Consider the following 19,697-nt stretch of genomic DNA (forward strand, 5'->3'; position numbering starts at 1 on the left):
TACTAACTCTGTTGTCAAATTACTAGACAAAACAAACTTCATTCCTGGCATGTTTGGACAGTGAATCGGTTCCTGATTCATTGCAAATATTAAATCATCTGATCCAGTATAGCTCCTGATCCACTTCTGATTAATACAGTATCGTTTTGCTAACAATTTCGGCTGTATTGGCAACAATACCTGCTATCTAATCCTTTACTGTTGTAACAATCATTTGAATTTTATGTACTAACCCAATATACATTGTTGTTTTTTTTTTCCTTTCGAATTTCTTTAGTAGCAAATTACGTGCCATATTCGTTATGTTCATTTTTTTTCATTAGTTGAATTTGTCTGTGTTGACAATGATGAAACTTACATTTTTAAACATGCTTAGCATAATAAAATAATAGGCAAATTTCAAGGGATATTTATTGATCGAGTACTGAGTTATAAATACATTCGCCTCTTTTTTTTTAAAAAAAAAATTGAAAGGCTTCCGACTTTTAAAAGATGATTTCAAGGAAAGATAGCAAAAGAACTGTTTGCACTTTTACACTCGAAAAATTCCAAGCGTGATCGGGCGAAGGCTTTTCTTTATCACTTCTAATTTTACATGTAGCAACGATCCAGGGTTCACTTATGGCAATCATTAATTTCACACATGAGTGCTTGTATACGTCTGTGGTTTTTATTTGGTCTCTGATGGGAAATAACAGTTCGATAGAGATTTCAGAATGTGAAATCCTTAGACAAAGGCTTTCATTCAAGACAAGGCAAACATATATAACTAATTAACTCTTGGATAGAAATTGGTGTCCTTTTTAAGTAGTACAAAGACAACACAACTCATTCCAAAGTTAGATTTTTCGTTTTTATTAATTGACTATAAAATATTTATTAATTATCTTTCTTAAAATATATTTTTCTGATTTAGAAATGTATTCTGTGCGGAATACAAAAACATTTCTAATGACCGCCAAAAATCTCTAGTCTAAATCTATTGATCAACCCAGAATCGTACTGTGTTCATAATATTCTTCTAAATCACCTTGACACAGAGGTCAAGGTGATTTAGAAGAGAACGACAACTACATGATGATTTTTGTTGACGAGTAGAGGAACTTTTCTAGGCCTCTTTTCAGCTAGTACTTCAGTTAGTTGATCTTTGACGTAGGCAACTAGAGTTTTCTCTAAAGAATTCTGGGAGCTTTTAACCCCGAAACTGAAAACCAACTATACAAATTAAATTACTTCAGACAATGAAACTAGTTTGAGTTTCGGAACATGAGTTGGGGTACAGACTGCCTACCGATTTACAAAAGTAAGTGAGGGTTAAAAGAGTTTTGTATATTCCCTTTGGAAAAGAAAAAAGTTATTGCGCTCGCACGCACACACACACACACACACACACACACACACACACACACACACACAGTAAAAGTCATTTTTACAGTGTGTGTTCACTGTGTCTCTTCAACTTACAGATAAAATAAATATCTATTTTTTTTTCCCTTTACTAAAATACCTTGTAGGCTCTTGTCAGTATATCAGACCACAGCATGGAGAGATATTTGAGCAAGTTTTGATAGAGTTCATCTATTAACAAATGTCTTTCCTCTCCTAAAGAAACTGTTGGTAACTCAAACATCGTATACTGACGGGTTATTTCAAATGCAAATATAATATCCGTGGACAGTATAATCAGGCTTGGTAATATCTATATGAAGACATTTGATATTAAAATGTAAAAATCATATAGGCGTTTCCTTTAATATTGGTAATGCACTTATATCTGCATATATTACCCTTCAAAGATTGAGGCCTATCATGGTCTTCCCCACTCAGCATTCTTTTAACATGCACCATCGAGTAATATTTCTTTATTTTCTCTATTATTAGTTCTTAGTTTGATTCTTTCATTATTTCTTCATTTCTTTGATGATCGCATTGGGCATATTCTGCTGTTTTTCTCATAATTTTAATTTCCGCTGGTTTTAATTTTTTTTTTTTTTTTTTTATTGTTCAAAAATTATTTATATAGTAGCGCTGGTAAAGTTATTTTGTTATAAACTTTTAATCCAGGCTGTCTTTTCTACTTGGTTGGGTTAAGCACAGAATTTATTACACCTGTTATATTTAGAAATTTATATATATATATATAATTTGAAAATACTCGTAGACAAGCCTAGAAATATCGAAAAAATTAATAAAAAGAGTAGGTATATCATGAATGCATAAAATCAATGTAGATACTAGTCTATTTTATCATTTACTACCATAAAGTATACACAAGTCTATATATCTGTTAAAATTTGTCAAAACTTAACACTTACAGCACACAAACACTTACAGACCGTGCATGGCCAATTGCAATCGAGAGAAATGTAAACAAACATAAAGATGCAGTAATAAAACTGCATAAAATAACTGTTATTAATTAGTTTAATTAATTAATTAACATAAAATAAAATTTTTAAAACGATTCATTCATTAGTGTATAGGCTAGGCTGCCATAAAGCAATCATACTGCTTCTTCTTCGTTATCAATGCATGAATCGTTATACCTGTAAATAAATATGAATTTCATTTTCAAATTATCTTTTCATTTTTGATGTCTCGTGTTAGTAATACGCATAACATTTACAGTGTTTTGTATCATATAACAAAATATTAATGTAGGCACCGACTGACAGTCGATTCATCTTGTATACAGACGATGTAAAATTACGGTATCGATGAATACAGTGCAGTACAGTACTGTAAATTCATTTTCACTCCCATATGATTCTCTTCAATAACAATTTCTTTTCTCTAGCTTACTTTATTGTAAGAATACAGTATTTAATACATATAACGTCCAAAATATGTGTTGGTCGACTGTTTATTTTATTGGTAAGGCTTCCAGTCAACAATAGACTATTAGTAGTTAAGTTTTTTTTGGGGGGGGGTCAAAAGTTACACGCGGATTTTGGAATGCTTGGGGGGTCATCACCCCTAACCCCTCCCAAGTTCTTTAAGGGATAAAAAACTACACTGATACCAATTGATCGTTACTACAATGCAAGCCACGTAAGTGATTTGGGGAATGTTTTTCTATCACACCTTAACTCCCCTTCCCCCCATCGTAGAACGAGGGCTGAATGACGCACCATTAACGATCACGTACGCCTATTCATGTTAATCATTTACGATGCATGCCTATGAGGGCATTTCCAAAATGATAGAACATCATGTCACAGTCAGGACACGTATCAGCTAGAAATGGTTGAAGGCAACACGATAGTGGGTTTACTTCAATGGATGGTCTCTCTCTCTCTCTCTCTCTCTCACACACACACACACACACACACACACACACACACACACACACACACACACACACACACACACACACACATCGAATCCCAATCCACCTGAGCATCGCTGGGATGTGGTGGAACTGATCTAAACCCTCTACCAGCAAATCCAATGGAACTATCGAAACTCTTGATGATGGCTGGAGCAGGTTTTGTTTATATTAGCAGTGGTTGTCTTTAGTAGTTTTTTTTTTTCCGTCCTGAGTTTGTTATATCAAAAACTGTCTATTTTTAACACTTCTCTACAGTTTGTTCATCCAATCATATACATTCGGGTATACAATTACATAGCAGATATCTTTAAACATCCTGAAACCTTTACAAGACCTAATGGAATGTAAACGCTACTTCTATGTTTCAAACACTTGGTGGAAGTGATTTGGGTGTATTTCAGAGCTGATTAAAAGAAAAGAAAGTCAATAAGGAACCGCCTTGTAAGTCGCTAATAATTTATAGCCTACAGCGAAAAATATCCAACTTGCTGTCTATTAAAGGAAATGAATTTAAGGACATTTTATGAAGAGTAATTCAATTGGACCGCGTAAAACTCCATTCCTTAATTGAATAAGTATTGTATTTCGATACTACTTTAGCTCTAAATCACGTTATTAATGACTGTTCTCCTGAAACCATGTAAGAAACAAAAATTGGCTGCAAATCTCTTTACCACAAAGTAGTTTGTTGGTTTTTTTTTTCATTTGTTTGTCGTTTCAATTATTGCTATTGTAATTATAATTTTCATTAAACTTCGGATGTACATTGTTGTAATCATTATAACATGACACAATTATTGTCAATCTAATATAAGGAGAGATTGTTTCATAAATAGAACACACTCGATGACAAGAAAAATAATAACTGTATTTATAAGTAATATTCAGTGAAGGCGCCAAGTAAATCCAGTCGTCGAGACGATGTCGCGGCAGATTCTACATCACGTGGGAAAACAATCTGCCATTGCAATCATTATCTGTATATCCGCTCGTTAAAAAACATAAAAAAAGACGGGGGAGTGTAATCTATTTTCTTTCATATATGAAGGGCAAAATGTATGATAGTTCGTTGTTTCGGCGGTAGATGGCGCTGCGGAACTTTTGTTTTCTACCTTCGACATTTTTAAATACACCTACTAGATTTATTTTGGTTTTTCTGCTCTAGCTGGATAGATTTTAATTGTTTGACATTTTCAATTGTTACAGCAATTTTAGTCATTCACTACTGGTTTAAACACTTTTTTTAGTGGAAAAAAATTGGACAAAGAATGATTTGATATACAAAATTATATGTTACATGAGTAGATTAAGGCCGTAAACGTATTTTTTCTTCTCTAAGATTATTTCCATAATTATAAAAATTCACATCAATAAAAACAGAAAATCTATTTATTTCAAATGCTATTTCGTACATATTATGATACGAGGCCTTAAATGGGAGTTTAGCGGCACCGAGATCAACTCTTATGATGGACAAGTTAAGAATTTTTCTCAGAGAATTTTTAAAAATCCTTTCATTCGCAAAAATATTGCTTAAAATAAACAAGCAAACACAAAACAATATAAAAAGGCGCGATTTTTGGTGATGTTTTTTTTTTATAGTTTCATGGCGGTGCACAAGAAAGATTAGAAGCGCCTTAGTTGGATCCATAATGTCTGGCTATTCTGAGTACTTTTCTAAGTTGTCCAAACTTAGAAGAAAAACTGAACATCATTCCTGCCATGAAAACAATAAAAACGCATTTCATCACAATGCGTTATATTTAATAACTGTGTAAAAATTCCAATTTAAACAACTTACTTGCTTCAGTATCATAATATGGTAAAATCATTGTCATTATCTTTTTATTGAAACAAAAACAGCCAAAAAAAAAAAATATATAAATAAATAAATAAATAAGCAAATACATTATGGAAAATAAAAAAAAAGACATGCGCAGTGAAAGCAGACGAAATTGAATAACAAATATCTTCTATAAGCGATTAATAAATGATTTACAAACACCATTGTTGACGTCATTATGACGTATATACCGGCAAAAAAAGTATTATACAGTTTTCCTAAAGTCACTTTCTATAGAATTTTAGATTAGGTGTATATTTAATAATAACTCTCATATTTATGAAACCTTCTATATATGCAAATAATCTCATTTATTTAAAATTATAATAAATTTCCATTACTTTTTTTAGAAACTATTTCACGGTTTTAACTCTATGAATATAATTAGACTGTGTATTATTTATGTCTTCTCTTTACTTTTAAATGAGTGGTTAAAACAACTCTCCAAAAACTCTGTTGCATATGTCAAATGAGAAACTTGTGCAAAATTACATTCGTTTTTTTTTTTTTTTTTTTATCGAGGCAAAAACTAAATAAATATCTGCATTTTTTAATATTAATACTCTGTTTTAAGCACTTCATACACACACAACGTCATGGTTATGTTGTTCTTGTTGAAACTTTTTTTTTAGGATTGTTTACTGTTGAATTATTTATTATTGAATTAATGACCAGAAATCGTTAAAAAAAAATGACTTCTTTTATACATACCATGAATTTGCATAGGAACTATTATTGTTATTTTATTTTTAATCTCATTTTTCTATTTTACAGGGGAAAAAAATACTTGATGAGTATATCTCATTTATTTAAGTAAATTAGCCTTGACTATAATCTTTAATATATTTACTCTACTATCGCAGGGATCGTGATATAAATAATTGGTAACCGTAATTTAAAATTTTCTTATAACTTTTCTGAAACTAGAAATTTAAATATTATGTTTAAATTAAAAATAAATAAATTCAATCATTTCTAATTTAATATTTAGTTAAATTTTTTAAAGTTTATTACCAATTATTTTAACCGTGTGAAACGTTGTCCATAGATGGCGCCACGAAACTTAATTGAATATCCGAGATGGTATAATATAACAAATCGATAGAAGTACCCATATCGAAATTATATTACATTATACAATATTACATAACACAATAAATTATAATATCTATCCTGGCTTAGTCCTTAATTTTGATTATCTCGCACTCTACATTTAAAAAAAAAGAAAAAGAAAAAAAAAGCTGATTTAGTAATTTTTGAGGAAAGAAAATTTCACTTATCGAAAGAAAAGGCTTATTCATATTATAGTATAAATTCTTATATAAGTTCACTGCTACAAAATCTTTCGTATGCTTCTAATATTAAATGGAGAAAAAAGTCCCTTACTTATTAAGCTAAGTTCCTTTGGCTTTATTAACTGCATTTATTTTAAAATAATACTGAGATATATATAGTAAAACAATCCCCTCTTATAGATTTTTCTATTGAGAAAAAAAATCACGTTTATCGAAATTATTTAAATTAGTTTAATTCTAACTTAAACACGTCGCTCGTCGTCGACTATCAGAAGGAACAAATCGCTTGGTGCTAGCACGAAATTGGTGCAATAGAATATGCATTGTGAAATAACAGAAGAACACTCTTGAACTGAATAGAAAACATATTATCGGCTAGCATATTAATAAATCAAACCATTACATGATTAAAATACAATGAATGTTCAAACAAAATTCTCATTTGTTTTTATAGCAATAAAACATTTTTAATGCTAAAACGGTTAAAGAGAATTATTTAAAATAAAAAGCCAATAGACTTCATTTTGGCGATGTAAACATTATTTAAATTAAGGGGATATTAAATCCCACATTGTTTCAAAACCGAATAAGAAACTTAAAGATCGGAATCAAAGAGTTACGCTAGTAGTCGCTGATACTTTTATAATTACTATATTCGGCATGAAACTCTTTGATTCCGATCTTTGAGTTTCTTATTCGGTTAAAGAGAATATTGTTATAACGAGATTACTTTATAAATACGTTGTATATTAAATAATAAATTAAAGTGAATATACAGTTTGCTAATAAATATAATATAATTCCGATACTTGCAAGGCCCATAGCAAAATAATAAAAAAGATTTTTTTTTTTTAGAAATTCTTTCCCAAAGATTCCGGTAGATGGAACTACTTTTGTGACCAACTCATTCGAAGCACTCATTTTGATACTTTTGTTTACTTTTTATTTAACTGATTGCTAATTTATAATTATCTGTCGTTACTTCTTTGTTCGATTTTTATGGAAAGAATATGAAAATTGGTATATATTCAAATTATTAACGATAATTACCTAAAGAATGCGTGTTCAAAACTGATTCACATTATAATAGAACTGCGATTAGTGGCTCCCTCTATCGATATTTATCATTATTAATATTTTTATTTGTTTGCTGATTTTAATGTTAACCTCATGAAATCACATTTTAGTGACCAAAAAAAAAAAAAAAAAGAGTAAATGTGATACATTGATAGATGATCAGACTAATTAAAACGTATATGGAAACATTTTTTTTTTTACTTCAAACATATCATTTAATCAAATAAATGTGAAATAAACACATTAATATTATTAATTATTAATAACAGTTAATAATAAATTTATTAATTTATTCGGTGGTACCGGAATAAATTAAAAAATTGTATATACACTCTGTTGCTAAGGTCTGTAAAATATTAAGATAACCATAGGATGATACCCATCACGCACACAGTTGAATTATGTGCTTAGGAATTATTCATAAATTTATATACGTACACGCACAAATGAAAACAGCAAAATTTACAGTAAGGCTTAATTTAAAATGAATTTTTAATTTTCTTCTGCAGAAGAAAAACTGTAAAAAATTAGCATGAAGTCCTGAAGGAGTATTCAGAATCATTTTTAATTTATGTGTAAGTGAAACAGCGAAAAAATTTGCATTGCAAAAACTATGATCACTTTTGAGAGGTTTGATTTACTTTGATGGTGATTTTTTTTAGTTTAGCTTCGTATTTTTCATTTTAAAACCACTCAACAGTTCATCCCATTGTTTTCATGAAAGACTTCACTCTAACTACAGCAGTATTTCGTTTTACCTACATGTTCACTTCATTCCATTGTTGCCTTGCAAGAGCTCATTCTGTTTAAATGCTCTTGAAGTATTTCACTTTATCTAAATGCTCATGTGATAATTAACGCAACTGTTGCCTTGCAACAGCTCATTCCATTGTTAAATGCTGTTGCAGTAATTAACTTTATAATTAATTGTTCTGGCGCCATGTCACGTCATTGTTAACTGCATTTTTGCCAAAACTTTCCATTGTTAACGGTTTTTTTTGCCAAACTGTCTATTGTTAGCTGATTTTATTGTTAACTTTTTTTTGCCAAAACTTTCTATTGTTAACGTTTTTTTTTTGCCAAACTGTCTATTGTTAGCTGATTTTGTTGCAAAACTCTCCGTTGTTAACTTTTTTTGCCAAAACTTTCCATTGTTAACGGGTTTTTTTTTGCCAAAACTCATCATTGTTAACTGTTTTTTTATTGCCAAAACTCTCCATTCTTAATTGCTTTCATGACACTCTATTGTTAAATGATTTTAGAACTGTCATGTGCTATCATTTTTTTTTTTTTAAGTCGTTCTTATGAAAGTAGTAGAAAAGTGACATCTCAATCTTATGTGATCTTATTTCGTCTAGTACCTTTCTGGAATTTTACAATATGTGAAATTTCTGCTGCGAAAAGATAATATTTTTTTTATCTTTAAAATGCCAAGGCTGCTGTCATTTCATTAAAGATTTACCAGAATATTCTCTTTGAGTTCACTGTTTTGAAGAAAAGCCACAAGGTTTTCCTCACTATTAATGGAAAATGAATTCTCTAATCGAACATATGAGTATGTGAATATTCTTCTCGGATGTGGTTTAGATAATTCGGAAATCCTGCCCTAGAGACCAAATGCGAAAAATGTTCAAGCCATTGAAGATCTCCAATAAACAAATTGGTCTTACACCGGGAAATACAATTCCTCCTCAACCTAAGGACATCGAAAAAGACATTGATGTTCGCGATGGGATTCTAATTCATAGGTTGTTCATGTCCGAAATATCTTTTTAAAAAATCATCTATAGATTAATTATAAAAATATTTCGTTAATTAAAATATGCGTCTCTGTTTAATAGAATTTGGTTTTTATTATTTAAAAATCGAGACGTGTACAAACTGCTTCCCAAAAGTTGCCCAAACTACGAAGAAAACTCTGTCTTTAGATTATCCCTTTGATCAATATTTTCCGTATCATCTCCCATTTCAAGTCTTCTTTCGTTTTGTATTTTTTTTTTCAAAGAAATTGGTAATAAATTTTCCTTTTTATTGAAATCGATTAAATCCCAACTCTCTCCGAGCCACCCACCCACCCACACCCACCCGCACACATTCTCTTTGACCAGAAATATTCAATACGATTCAATTATTTCAGCCAAATTACATCCTTTGTAGGTTTAAACTTTTGTTATATTCACCTTCTGCGGTCTTATGGATGTACAAACGAAGTTCCAACAGTTGACGTTTTCCCCCGTGCCCCCATCTCTGGTTATTTTGTTGTTATTGTTGTATTAAAATTAATGTTGAGTCATCTATTGCGAAGAAGTGGACAGTTTTCTTGATTCGCCGTTTATTTTGCTGAAAAAAAAATTTGCCTCGCACGCAAATGGCTAAATCAAGAGTATGTTATTCTACACAGAAGTGTCATCGGATGATATAAATTCACTGAAGCTTTTAATTGCAAGAAGACACCTATAACCTTTATTCGCAAATTCTGAGTAAAATGTATGGTCAGAAAGTACACAAAACTAGCGTTTCATTGTTAGCGAAGTACTTCCAATATAGCTCAATAGATGGCAGACATATCTGAAAATAATGTTTTCGTTGAATAATATTATCCTTCATTGTACAGCGCCCTCTTTCAAATTTTAATATATAAAGTACCGAAGACTATTATTGAATATTTAAAATATACGCACAGTGCGTTTCCCGATTTATACGTTAGTTGAGTTCCTGGAAATTATTACTAAAAATAAAAATATTTAAATTCAGACTTAATTCTTAGTAAGAAATGGGTTTCTCCGTTTCGAAGAATTTTCTTGTAGAAAGCGTCAGAGCATGCTTTGTTCTACTTTCCCTCTTTCACCGACTAATCATCGATATGCGCAGATTCGACTGTATTCAACCCAAAGCTGTTATCCGCCATCTTGAAAATTATGAAATGCGAGAATAAACCTCTTAAATGAACAGGCAATATTCATTCTTCAATAACGTTAAACGAATTCGTGTAAATCAAGGAAATGTCTATTTTTTTTTAATCGAGCATTTGATGATGCAAAGCTTTTAAACTAAAATCTTTTTCACGTGAATTTAAAGTGAACAATTATCAGTGGATTATAACAGAGAACACACGATTTTTTAACCTTAATTCACCCACATATGGCGAGTAAAAACACTTCTTAATAAAGATCAATCACCACAATAATTCTGAGAATAATTTATTAGCAAAGCTATTTTATACACTTGTTATAAAAACATAATTTATTTGTTACTAATACTAGTAGTTGTTTGTTTTAGTTTGTTATTTTGAAAATATTTATACATTTTTATAGATTCATTGTTTAAAACTGAACAATGAAAATTGTTCAACAATGAAACTGATATTTTTTTTTTCTTTCTAACAACAGATACAAATTAAATTTGATCTCCTCAAATATAAACAGGTGTGGTTATATAAATTAATTACATAAATAAATAAAAATACCTACAGAAGCGCAAGTCATTTATTAAATTATATTTAAATTATATAAAAATATATTTTAAAATTAATTGACTGAAATAATTTTAAAATGCGTCAGTGAACCTGTTCATCTCTCCCCCTTCTTTTATTAGTTTTTTTTTATTTGTTTAATTATAATTTAAGTAGTTCGATATACATAAATTATATTCGGCATTATTATTTAAATTTAAAATATATATTATGCAACGCAAGGAAAGTTAACTTAAAAATTGTTTGTAAAATTAATTTGGATAAATATACACAAAACTATTTGAAACGAATACATTATTTGTTATGTCAGAAATATTTTTAAAAAAATCGGTATGTTTAGCTTATCTGTATCGAAAATAAATTTTTAAAAAAATGAAAATGGAATTCCTAAATGCAAAAACAAGGATGAAGGGAGATCCAAGTATTACGAATTCAGTTGATAATATTTACAATTCAATTGCTGTACAAAAAAAGTAAGCAGGTGGACAATAAATTCAATTGGAACATTAACCATTGAATGTTACGCTGTCAAACATATCTTCTAACCCCTTTTATTCCCAAATGGAGTAGGCCGAGTTCGTTTAGACCTAACGACCTGAGTTCTATTTCTTCTGACAGCAAGCTGCACAACCGGTTCAAAACTTTACAGGGTTTATCTCTTAATATTTACTTTCTTTACTTTCTTGGAAAGTTAAATAAATGGAAAAAAAAACTTAGTTTATTTATCCGTAAATATTTTTCCATTTGATACTTGTTTCCAATTGTAACACTTATCAGTTCTGGAAGCTCTTCAAGATATATACACATTTACAGAAAAATATTAATATAGTTTTGGAAGATTTCCTTCATTCTTTCTTTTATTTCTTTCATTTCTATGGTGATCATCGGATATTCAGTGCGAAAATCTAGTTATAAAATGTAGGAAAATTTAATGTTCACAGAAGTGACCGGTATTATATTCTCTTTCTTTCTCATATTACTCAATATTGTTTTACGAAGTCACTTTCCTAACCAGAACATCCTATCAGTTTGTTATGTTGAAGGTTTCATCAAATTAAGTGTGATTCTAGACCTTCGTTCTCTTATCACACTTTGCACCACACTCCGGAATCTTACATTAGCATTATCTAATGGTCGTCCCAAACCACCTCTACTAGGCAATTCAAGTAAGCGAGTCTTTGTGAGAGGATTCAATGGATCAACGATAGACAAAACCATTAAAGTCCCATCCACTCCTCCGACGGCAATCGACAATCCATCCGGAGTACTTTCGATGGCATTAACATCAGACGATAATTTATAATTGGCGATCATTTTCCCATCAGATACCCGAAACAATCGGATGGTGTTTCTTCCGCTATGATAGTAGATGACGTACTTATCATTTCTTGTAAACACTGCTTTCACAGTAAACAACCCTTCCGCAACTGGCGATAGAAGTACCTTCAAAGTGCGACCATCTCGAAGGTCAATCATCTCCAATTCACCGGTAGGTGGCGCATACAATCCATATCTTCCATTCCTAGTAAAGGTTCCATGCCATCTTGGAATCATCCTGGTAATATTTCTAAATTCGATGTCTATAATGAAAGCAGTGTGATCTTCCAAGAGTGCTACGGATGGCTGTTTAGCGGGGATGGCAATAATATGAGAAAAATGACGTATATCCTCTCTAGTCCATGTGACCTTGTGCGAGAAGGAACCATTCTTAGCCTGATAAATCCGTAGACATTCTTCTCCTTTTTCGATTGTAGCTATCACCAGGAATTCCCCCGTGCTGTTGATGACGGGATATTTTAAGATAAGATAAGTGAACTGTATCTTGTACACCACTTTGCCTGTTGGTATGTTACGTATAATGCATTTAGCCTGATCATCACTCACCTTACAAATAATCATGACTCTCTTATCATCAATAAGCGTCAACCTATTAACAGCACTTTGTTGATTCCGGGAAATGACAGAACGATCGTCAACATTCCACACAATAAACACTCCAGTTTCCATGCTTGCCACGAATCGTGCATTACCTGTAATGATTGCATGAGTAATAATCGCTCCCACAGGAAGATCAGCAAGTTTACACAGTAGTTTCCCATTGGACAGATTCCATATACCGATGTAAGATCTTGTTACCGTGACAGCAAAGCGGTTCTGTTTGTCCATACTGATACTATCTATTGGCATGTCCATTCTATCGATAACATGAGATTGTTCAAATATATTTCGCACATTCCAAACCTTCACCGACCGATCAATAGAAGATGACAATAATCCATCGAAATCTTCCATATACAGTGGTACAATATTCAGAATTCTACCGAAATGGGCATCAAGAACTCGTAACAGCTGTCCACAGTCCATACTCCAAATATAAAGACTTTTCCTTATGCCACCAATCATAAACTGAGCATGCTTAGTAACAATCACAGAACTCTGAGAATGTATCGGTTTAGTAGATATATTCCTCACTCCTTCGGGAAGAAGGCATTCGGTACTCTTGCAATTGTCGACATTCCACACGACGAAATTGCACGGGAAAGTTCCAATTAAGAATTTTTCTTTTTTGTCTAAACACAAAGCTACCAGTTGAGGCACATTTGTGACAAACGTTTTCTGAAATTCCCATCCGGCTTCCATCTTGTAGAAAAGTTGAATATCATACCCATCTTCACTCTTATGAGCTGTGTACAGAACGTCCATATTGATATTGCTTAATGCAATGGCTCCCCATATTGGAATATCAGGTTGTTGCTTTCTTTCAAAAAATGATCGAAAAACCTGACGCTCAGGATCGGAAGTGCTCAGAAGAACCACGTGATAGTAATCTATCGATTTAGCAGTAATTGACAAGACCGTGTAATCATCATCTTCGAGTGTATGAGTTTCCAATTTCTCTCCAGATACTGTGACGTAATAGTTCCACTCTTTGTCCGACCAACAGACAAATGTAGTATCGGCAATAGCAATACCTCCTAAATACCCTTCGTTCTGTTCCTCGATCATAAGTTTTCGAACATCCCCGGTAAGAAAATTAAAAATCATAATGAGATTGTAATTGGTGTAGGTTATTGCAAATCGATCATCAGAACTCAGTTTTGCGTCGAGCATAATACCTTCTATCCCAGGATCGACATCTTGGGTAACATCAGATGTCGAAAGGTCACAAACCATAAACCTATTAGATACAGAAAGAACGTATCGAGAATCGGAAGTCACACAGAATCCAAAGATGGCAAATGGATGACCTTCTAAAGAGAATCTCATTGGTCCACCAGGAGTGTGCAAGCAATGATATGCTGGAACCAGCGAACAGTACGTAGGGCCAATCTCATCGCATTGTTCCATGAGTAAGCGTATATTTGTGTACTCATTTTTCAATGGTAAAAGTCGAGCAACGATTTGAGCAGCCACCATATGTGGATATTGAGATAATACAGCACTTCCAAGTCTTAGAGAATCAACTACCAAACAAATCTCTTTGCGAACTTCTTTGTCTTTGACATTTTCCCTTGCGTCTTCGAAGTCCATCAGAACTGCTTGCAGAGGACAACTGCTCAGTTTATGGTAAAGCCATAAATAGTTGAAGATCACTTCATTAAAGAGATCTGGAAACCTTTTAGATCGTACAAGATGATAAGGAAGTTCGCTTAACTTTCTTAAGTTGTACCGTATCCTTTTATTCTTTGGATCAGAGCTGATGAACACTGTTGGTTGTAGAGGAACCTTTCTGTCAGCTTCTCCTTCCTTGGCAATAATACCAAATCGAATTCTTTGAATTTCTGTATATCTAAAAGGCTTCGGATTACCTCCACCCCACATACCTAAAAAGTAATCAGCCAGACTGGAGTGAAAAAAATTGACAACATTGAGATTCTTCAAATATCTTTCCCGAGCCGCTTGTTTGAACTGTCGATGATACCAGTTGAGTACCGTAATACCATCGGCTTCTCTCTCGGTCAAATAATTGGGAAGGTCATTACGAATGCGAGTCCATAGAAGAGGTGGAATTCGTCTAACTGGAGGTAAGTGATATTGATAAACATCTTCAAGAACTGTATCGTCCAGGGAAATCAAATCCTCCAACTCAATTTCGCTGATACCACTCTTCGATGCTGTGATGTAGGAGAAAGCATGCGATACCAGAGTGCGACCGTGTTGAATTTCAATTCGTTCTAGGAACATCAAAATACTGTCCACCACCGTGGTCGATAAGGAAGTGTCCTTGTTTGGAGTGTACGATTTCCAACGACAAACTTCGGCAAAGACCAATTTTACAAAGATCGGTAAGTTGCACCTGGATATGACATTTCTCACCACTCTCCACTGGTAGTCGATAAGACTCCTGTTGGCTTTGGCCAACCAAATCTTTAAGACTTTTAGTGCAAGATCCACACCCAGAGGCCTAACTTTGAACAGTTGCTGATCGTTGTCGATCATCTTCTTCAAAATCGGAAAACACTCGCTTTCCGCTTCGGAATCGGCGGTCACCAGCATCTTCACGTGAGACGGAAGAATAGGAGGTATCCACGTTACTTTTGTGGCCGGTTTAGAACCAGATAATTGATCGACGGAGTCCAGGAAAATGCAGAGTGGTTGATCCTCGCTAGCATTCATCAATAGTCTTTTCATGTAGGTCAACAGGGGCATGAGATCTTCTGGAGCATCTTCCCATGGAAGACTAAAGTTGTATGCCATCTGCTGGCAAACGGTTGTTAATAAAGGAATTAGACTTGAACTGTCAGGAGTGGTTGCTATGAAGCGGATGATCAGAATTGGCTTTCTGTTTGGATACCAAGAAGACGCCAGACTTCCCGCTTTTGCTAATAGCGACGTTTTTCCACAGCCTCCAATGCCGTGGACAATCAGCGGTTGGTTACTTGGACCTTGGACGTAATTCTTGATTTTTGTAAGTTCAGCGTTTCTCCCATGGAACACTTCTACCACTTCGTTGCACGTATGTAAATGTTGAAGCATTTCTGTCACCACAGGTGCATGCTGGGATAGGTACGCTCTTTGCATTGCTCTGTCTACTAATTTTTTGATGTACTTATAGAAGTGCAGAGTGAATCTATTTAAATATTCTCTGTGGCCAACTGGATTCAGGCCATCTTTACCTTCCCATTCTACGCTGAATCTATAATAAAGAAAAAAATAAAAATTAATGCAAATACGTAATATTTCTGAATATCGTTTAAAGAAAGAAGTGTAACATGATTAAAAAAAGAGAAGCAAAACATCATGGATGTCCATAAAAGCAGTGCAGTAGATAGTACTTGCCTTAATTCCATTTCTAGTTTTATTAATTAATTTATTTATTTTCCTTACATGAAAGCAAAACTTATATGGAAACACTCCAACATCGGGTTAATGTAATACACATGCAAATTAACGAATCATATTCATTCATTTATTATCGTGACGTCATCTAGAGTATTGTAACATTGTTTCATTTATCAATCATCATTGTTGTAGTTTTACTGGAATGACGTCACAATAGTGCACATGACATTTCATTATTCTTTCATTATTGTAGATTAAATGCATATCTATATCTGAAAAAAAAAATCTCATATTTATTATAGATTTTACTTACTGTATATAGTTGGGGCGTTTGATTTTTGCTGGAAGTCTAACATCCCGTAGATCACTAAGAAGTTCCTGAGCTTCAATGTCAACATTCCTTCCAACCATATCAATGAATTTTGCCACGTCCCTAAGGTAAGCCATATTGACATTTTGAATATCACGAACATATGCCAAGCAGGTACTCCTTGTACTTTGAATGCTCAGGATTCCATTGATCACCTCGCGTTCAGTCACTAACAATTAAAATTAATTGTTCAGTTAAGATTCATTGCTCAGGTAAGATTCAAGTTAAACACAATACGATTACGTTCACAAATCAACAACAGAGAATTTTATATTGTTGAATATTCAAAGTAGATACTAGATTTATTGTTAAATTATTAACAATGCTCAGCACTTCTAAACCACATTATTTAGGAGTACTGAATTACAAAAAAAAAAAAGCTTTTAAATTCTTATTGACGTACTGTGTATCTTATGCATTTCATGAAGCATCCTTAAAAGTGATAATAGCTAATAATATTGAATAAATTATGGGAATTTTTTACCGGTGTTTCCGATTATCATCATTAACAAGGAAAAGAACTAAGTACTCTTCAAAGTAATGCTAATTGGAACAACCAGATTATAGTAAAGTATGAAATGCAGCTATCCATTTCTCCTTGTTAACCATAACTCAATTAATACTAAGTGTTCTCTGATCTTACCTGACATCATGTAATTATGCATAGCGTCCTTGCTCATTTTATTTGTTGCAAACAACGTAGCAGCTGCTCTTCTCAGCGATCTTTGCAACTTACTTAGAGTGTCCCACCAGGTGGCTTGATCCTTAGCTTGCAATTTTGGTACCCGCTAGAAAAACAAGACAAAAGTAACAAAATAAATATTATGGCAGACAAATTATTGTTATAAAATGGACTCGTATGTCGCAGACAATGAATAACTTAGGTTTAAGAATGTTAAAACAAAATTTATACGAAAAGTCGAAATGTGTAGCTAATAAATTGAAACCGTTAGCTGAGGGGGGGGGGGAAGAGAAAGAAGAGTTAAACGTTATTTTACCTTGTTGTTAAAATTCGACAGAATGGAACTGATTGGTTGTAGCACGTTCACTGGAGGAACAGCATTTGTATCTTCTTTGTACCACAGATCTAACAACTTGACATCCGCACCCATCTGAATCAAAATATCCCTCATTTGAGTGAATTCAGCGCCATCTATGAATGTTGGAATCGGACGATACCCGTACTTTTGTCCCAGGAAAACCTAAAATAAAGAAAATAAAATACAGTTTGGTTTTAACGTCGGCTGTTGAGAGGATTCATTCAGCATCGTTCTGCAAACAACCAACTTGGTTTGATCGTTTACTTTTTGTGTAGAACGTTAGAAAGAATGAGAATGATGAGTGCTTACCACGAAGTTTGGTCCCATTGACAAACGTTGGCAATTTCGGATTTCGTTCATGCATAGTTCGGTGGTCATGTGATCATCGGTCGCTTCATCTCGAACTCCCCATCTCATGTCTACTACCTAAAGAAATGAACACAAAAGAATATCTTTAGAAAATCAAAAAAAAAAAAAAAAGTTTTTTTTGTAATTTTTTAATTTTTCGGCGAGTCACGTGATGCTTTTGCTCCTTTCTGTATTTTTTTTTTTTTTTACATTGTTACCTATATCACATCCCCGCCATTTAAAATTTTTCCATGAATCAAATAATCTATCCATCAATTCTTTATACCAATTCCAATTATGAAAATAATGTAGTGTTATTTATTTCTTTATTTTTGCTTTCAGTTTTGGACCCCGATCTTAACCAGTAAAAGAAACGATACTTTACTATGACTTCGGTATACACACGTTATCTTCAGCATTATCATAAATCAAATAAGAGGCAGAATTATGTTTCATTGTTAGCAGGATATCAGCTACAACACGCTGATAATACTGTAACAATATGAGAGCTTTGTAACCCTCATATTGTTACTCTACTGAAAGAATTGTAGAAATTTAACACGAACTATTTAAATATTTATCGTTAATGTTTATTTATTCTTAAACATGTATTATTTTTCTCCGTGGCAATTGATCCATATGGATGTTATAAAATATAATATTCAAAGCAATTTATTATTATTATTAATTATTAATTATCTCCAGAGATAATTAATAATTAATAATTAATAATAATTAATAACAGCAAAGGATCAATCATATTAATGCTTTATCGTATATTGATATGTTATTTAATATAAGAAAAAAGCAACAATTTATGTCTTCAAAAATGAAATATGAACGATTTAGATATTCTGAATGCAATCCTTAAAATCATTAGATATATTTAAAAACAACTTTCCTTTAAGTAAAAAAAAAAAAAAAAAAAAAAAAATGCAATGTTCTCAGAATTTTCGTTGTTCTGGTAAAATTGCCCGGTCATTCACATTGCTAATTTGCTCTCTATTAAAACACACACACACACACACACACGAACTTACCTGAAATTCTAGACCGTGTCGCTCCCGACAGTATTCCTTCAATTTCGGGTACACTTCTTCCATTAAGGTGTTCCGCTCCAGCGACATATCTGTCAAGCAACACGAAGAAAAATGACCAATTTAGATAGGCATGCATTACTACACGCAATCACAAGATGGAATTAAATACAGTCTCGATATGCTAACGTGTAAATAGGAAATAAATGAGTTGTTTGTAGACTTCCATTACAAGAACATTGGGTCTCTTGAGAAATAAAATAGGCTTAGTTAAGCCTAAAATCAACATATGTTCTTCATTCGGATATATTTCTTGCAATAATAAGTTAAGTTTTTGTGTGTTATAATTATCAAGAAGGTAGGCTAGCGAATTCAGTAGAATCAAAGGACTATTCTCCCCGATCTCCAAACATAACTACACGCAATCACAAGATGGATCGATTGTGGAGGTGTCATATTTTTTATTTTTTATTATTTTAATGTCAAATAATACTTTATTATCTGTCTAATAAATTACGTACGTATACATCGATTTAATCATACCTACAATTTATGTAATACATATCACACATATTTATATAATACATACAATTTAAGAGAT

The 19,697-nt window shown here is 32.6% G+C and overlaps 1 protein-coding gene across 1 annotated transcript; it reads right to left on the bottom strand.

Moving 5' to 3' along the window:
• Window positions 1-12,050: 12,050 nt before the first annotated feature.
• Window positions 12,051-19,186, bottom strand: LOC150105591 (NACHT and WD repeat domain-containing protein 2-like). The gene is made up of 6 exons (XM_090393986.1): window positions 19,100-19,186; window positions 18,021-18,137; window positions 17,670-17,873; window positions 17,315-17,459; window positions 16,615-16,840; window positions 12,051-16,155 (listed from the first exon to the last, which is right to left on the bottom strand). The coding sequence occupies exons 1-6, from the start codon at window positions 19,184-19,186 to the stop codon at window positions 12,051-12,053; spliced, it is 4,884 nt and encodes a 1,627-aa protein (XP_090250112.1).
• Between the last annotated feature and the right edge of the window lie 511 nt (window positions 19,187-19,697).

The sequence above is a fragment of the Typopeltis vanoorti genome, chromosome 6 (genome assembly GCF_054136105.1).
Source record: "Typopeltis vanoorti isolate ZY-2024b chromosome 6, IOZ_Tvanoo_1.0, whole genome shotgun sequence".
In the NCBI taxonomy this organism is placed as follows: domain Eukaryota; kingdom Metazoa; phylum Arthropoda; class Arachnida; order Uropygi; family Thelyphonidae; genus Typopeltis; species Typopeltis vanoorti.

Coding starts and splice junctions, on each gene's coding strand:
- LOC150105591 (XM_090393986.1), bottom strand. CDS start 19,186: ATGTCGCTGGAGCGGAACACCTTAATGGAAGAAGTGTACCCGAAATTG. Junction 17,874..18,020: donor CAATGGGACCAAACTTCGTG/GTAAGCACTCAT, acceptor TCTTTATTTTAG/GTTTTCCTGGGACAAAAGTA. Junction 17,460..17,669: donor TGTCGAATTTTAACAACAAG/GTAAAATAACGT, acceptor TTGTTTTTCTAG/CGGGTACCAAAATTGCAAGC.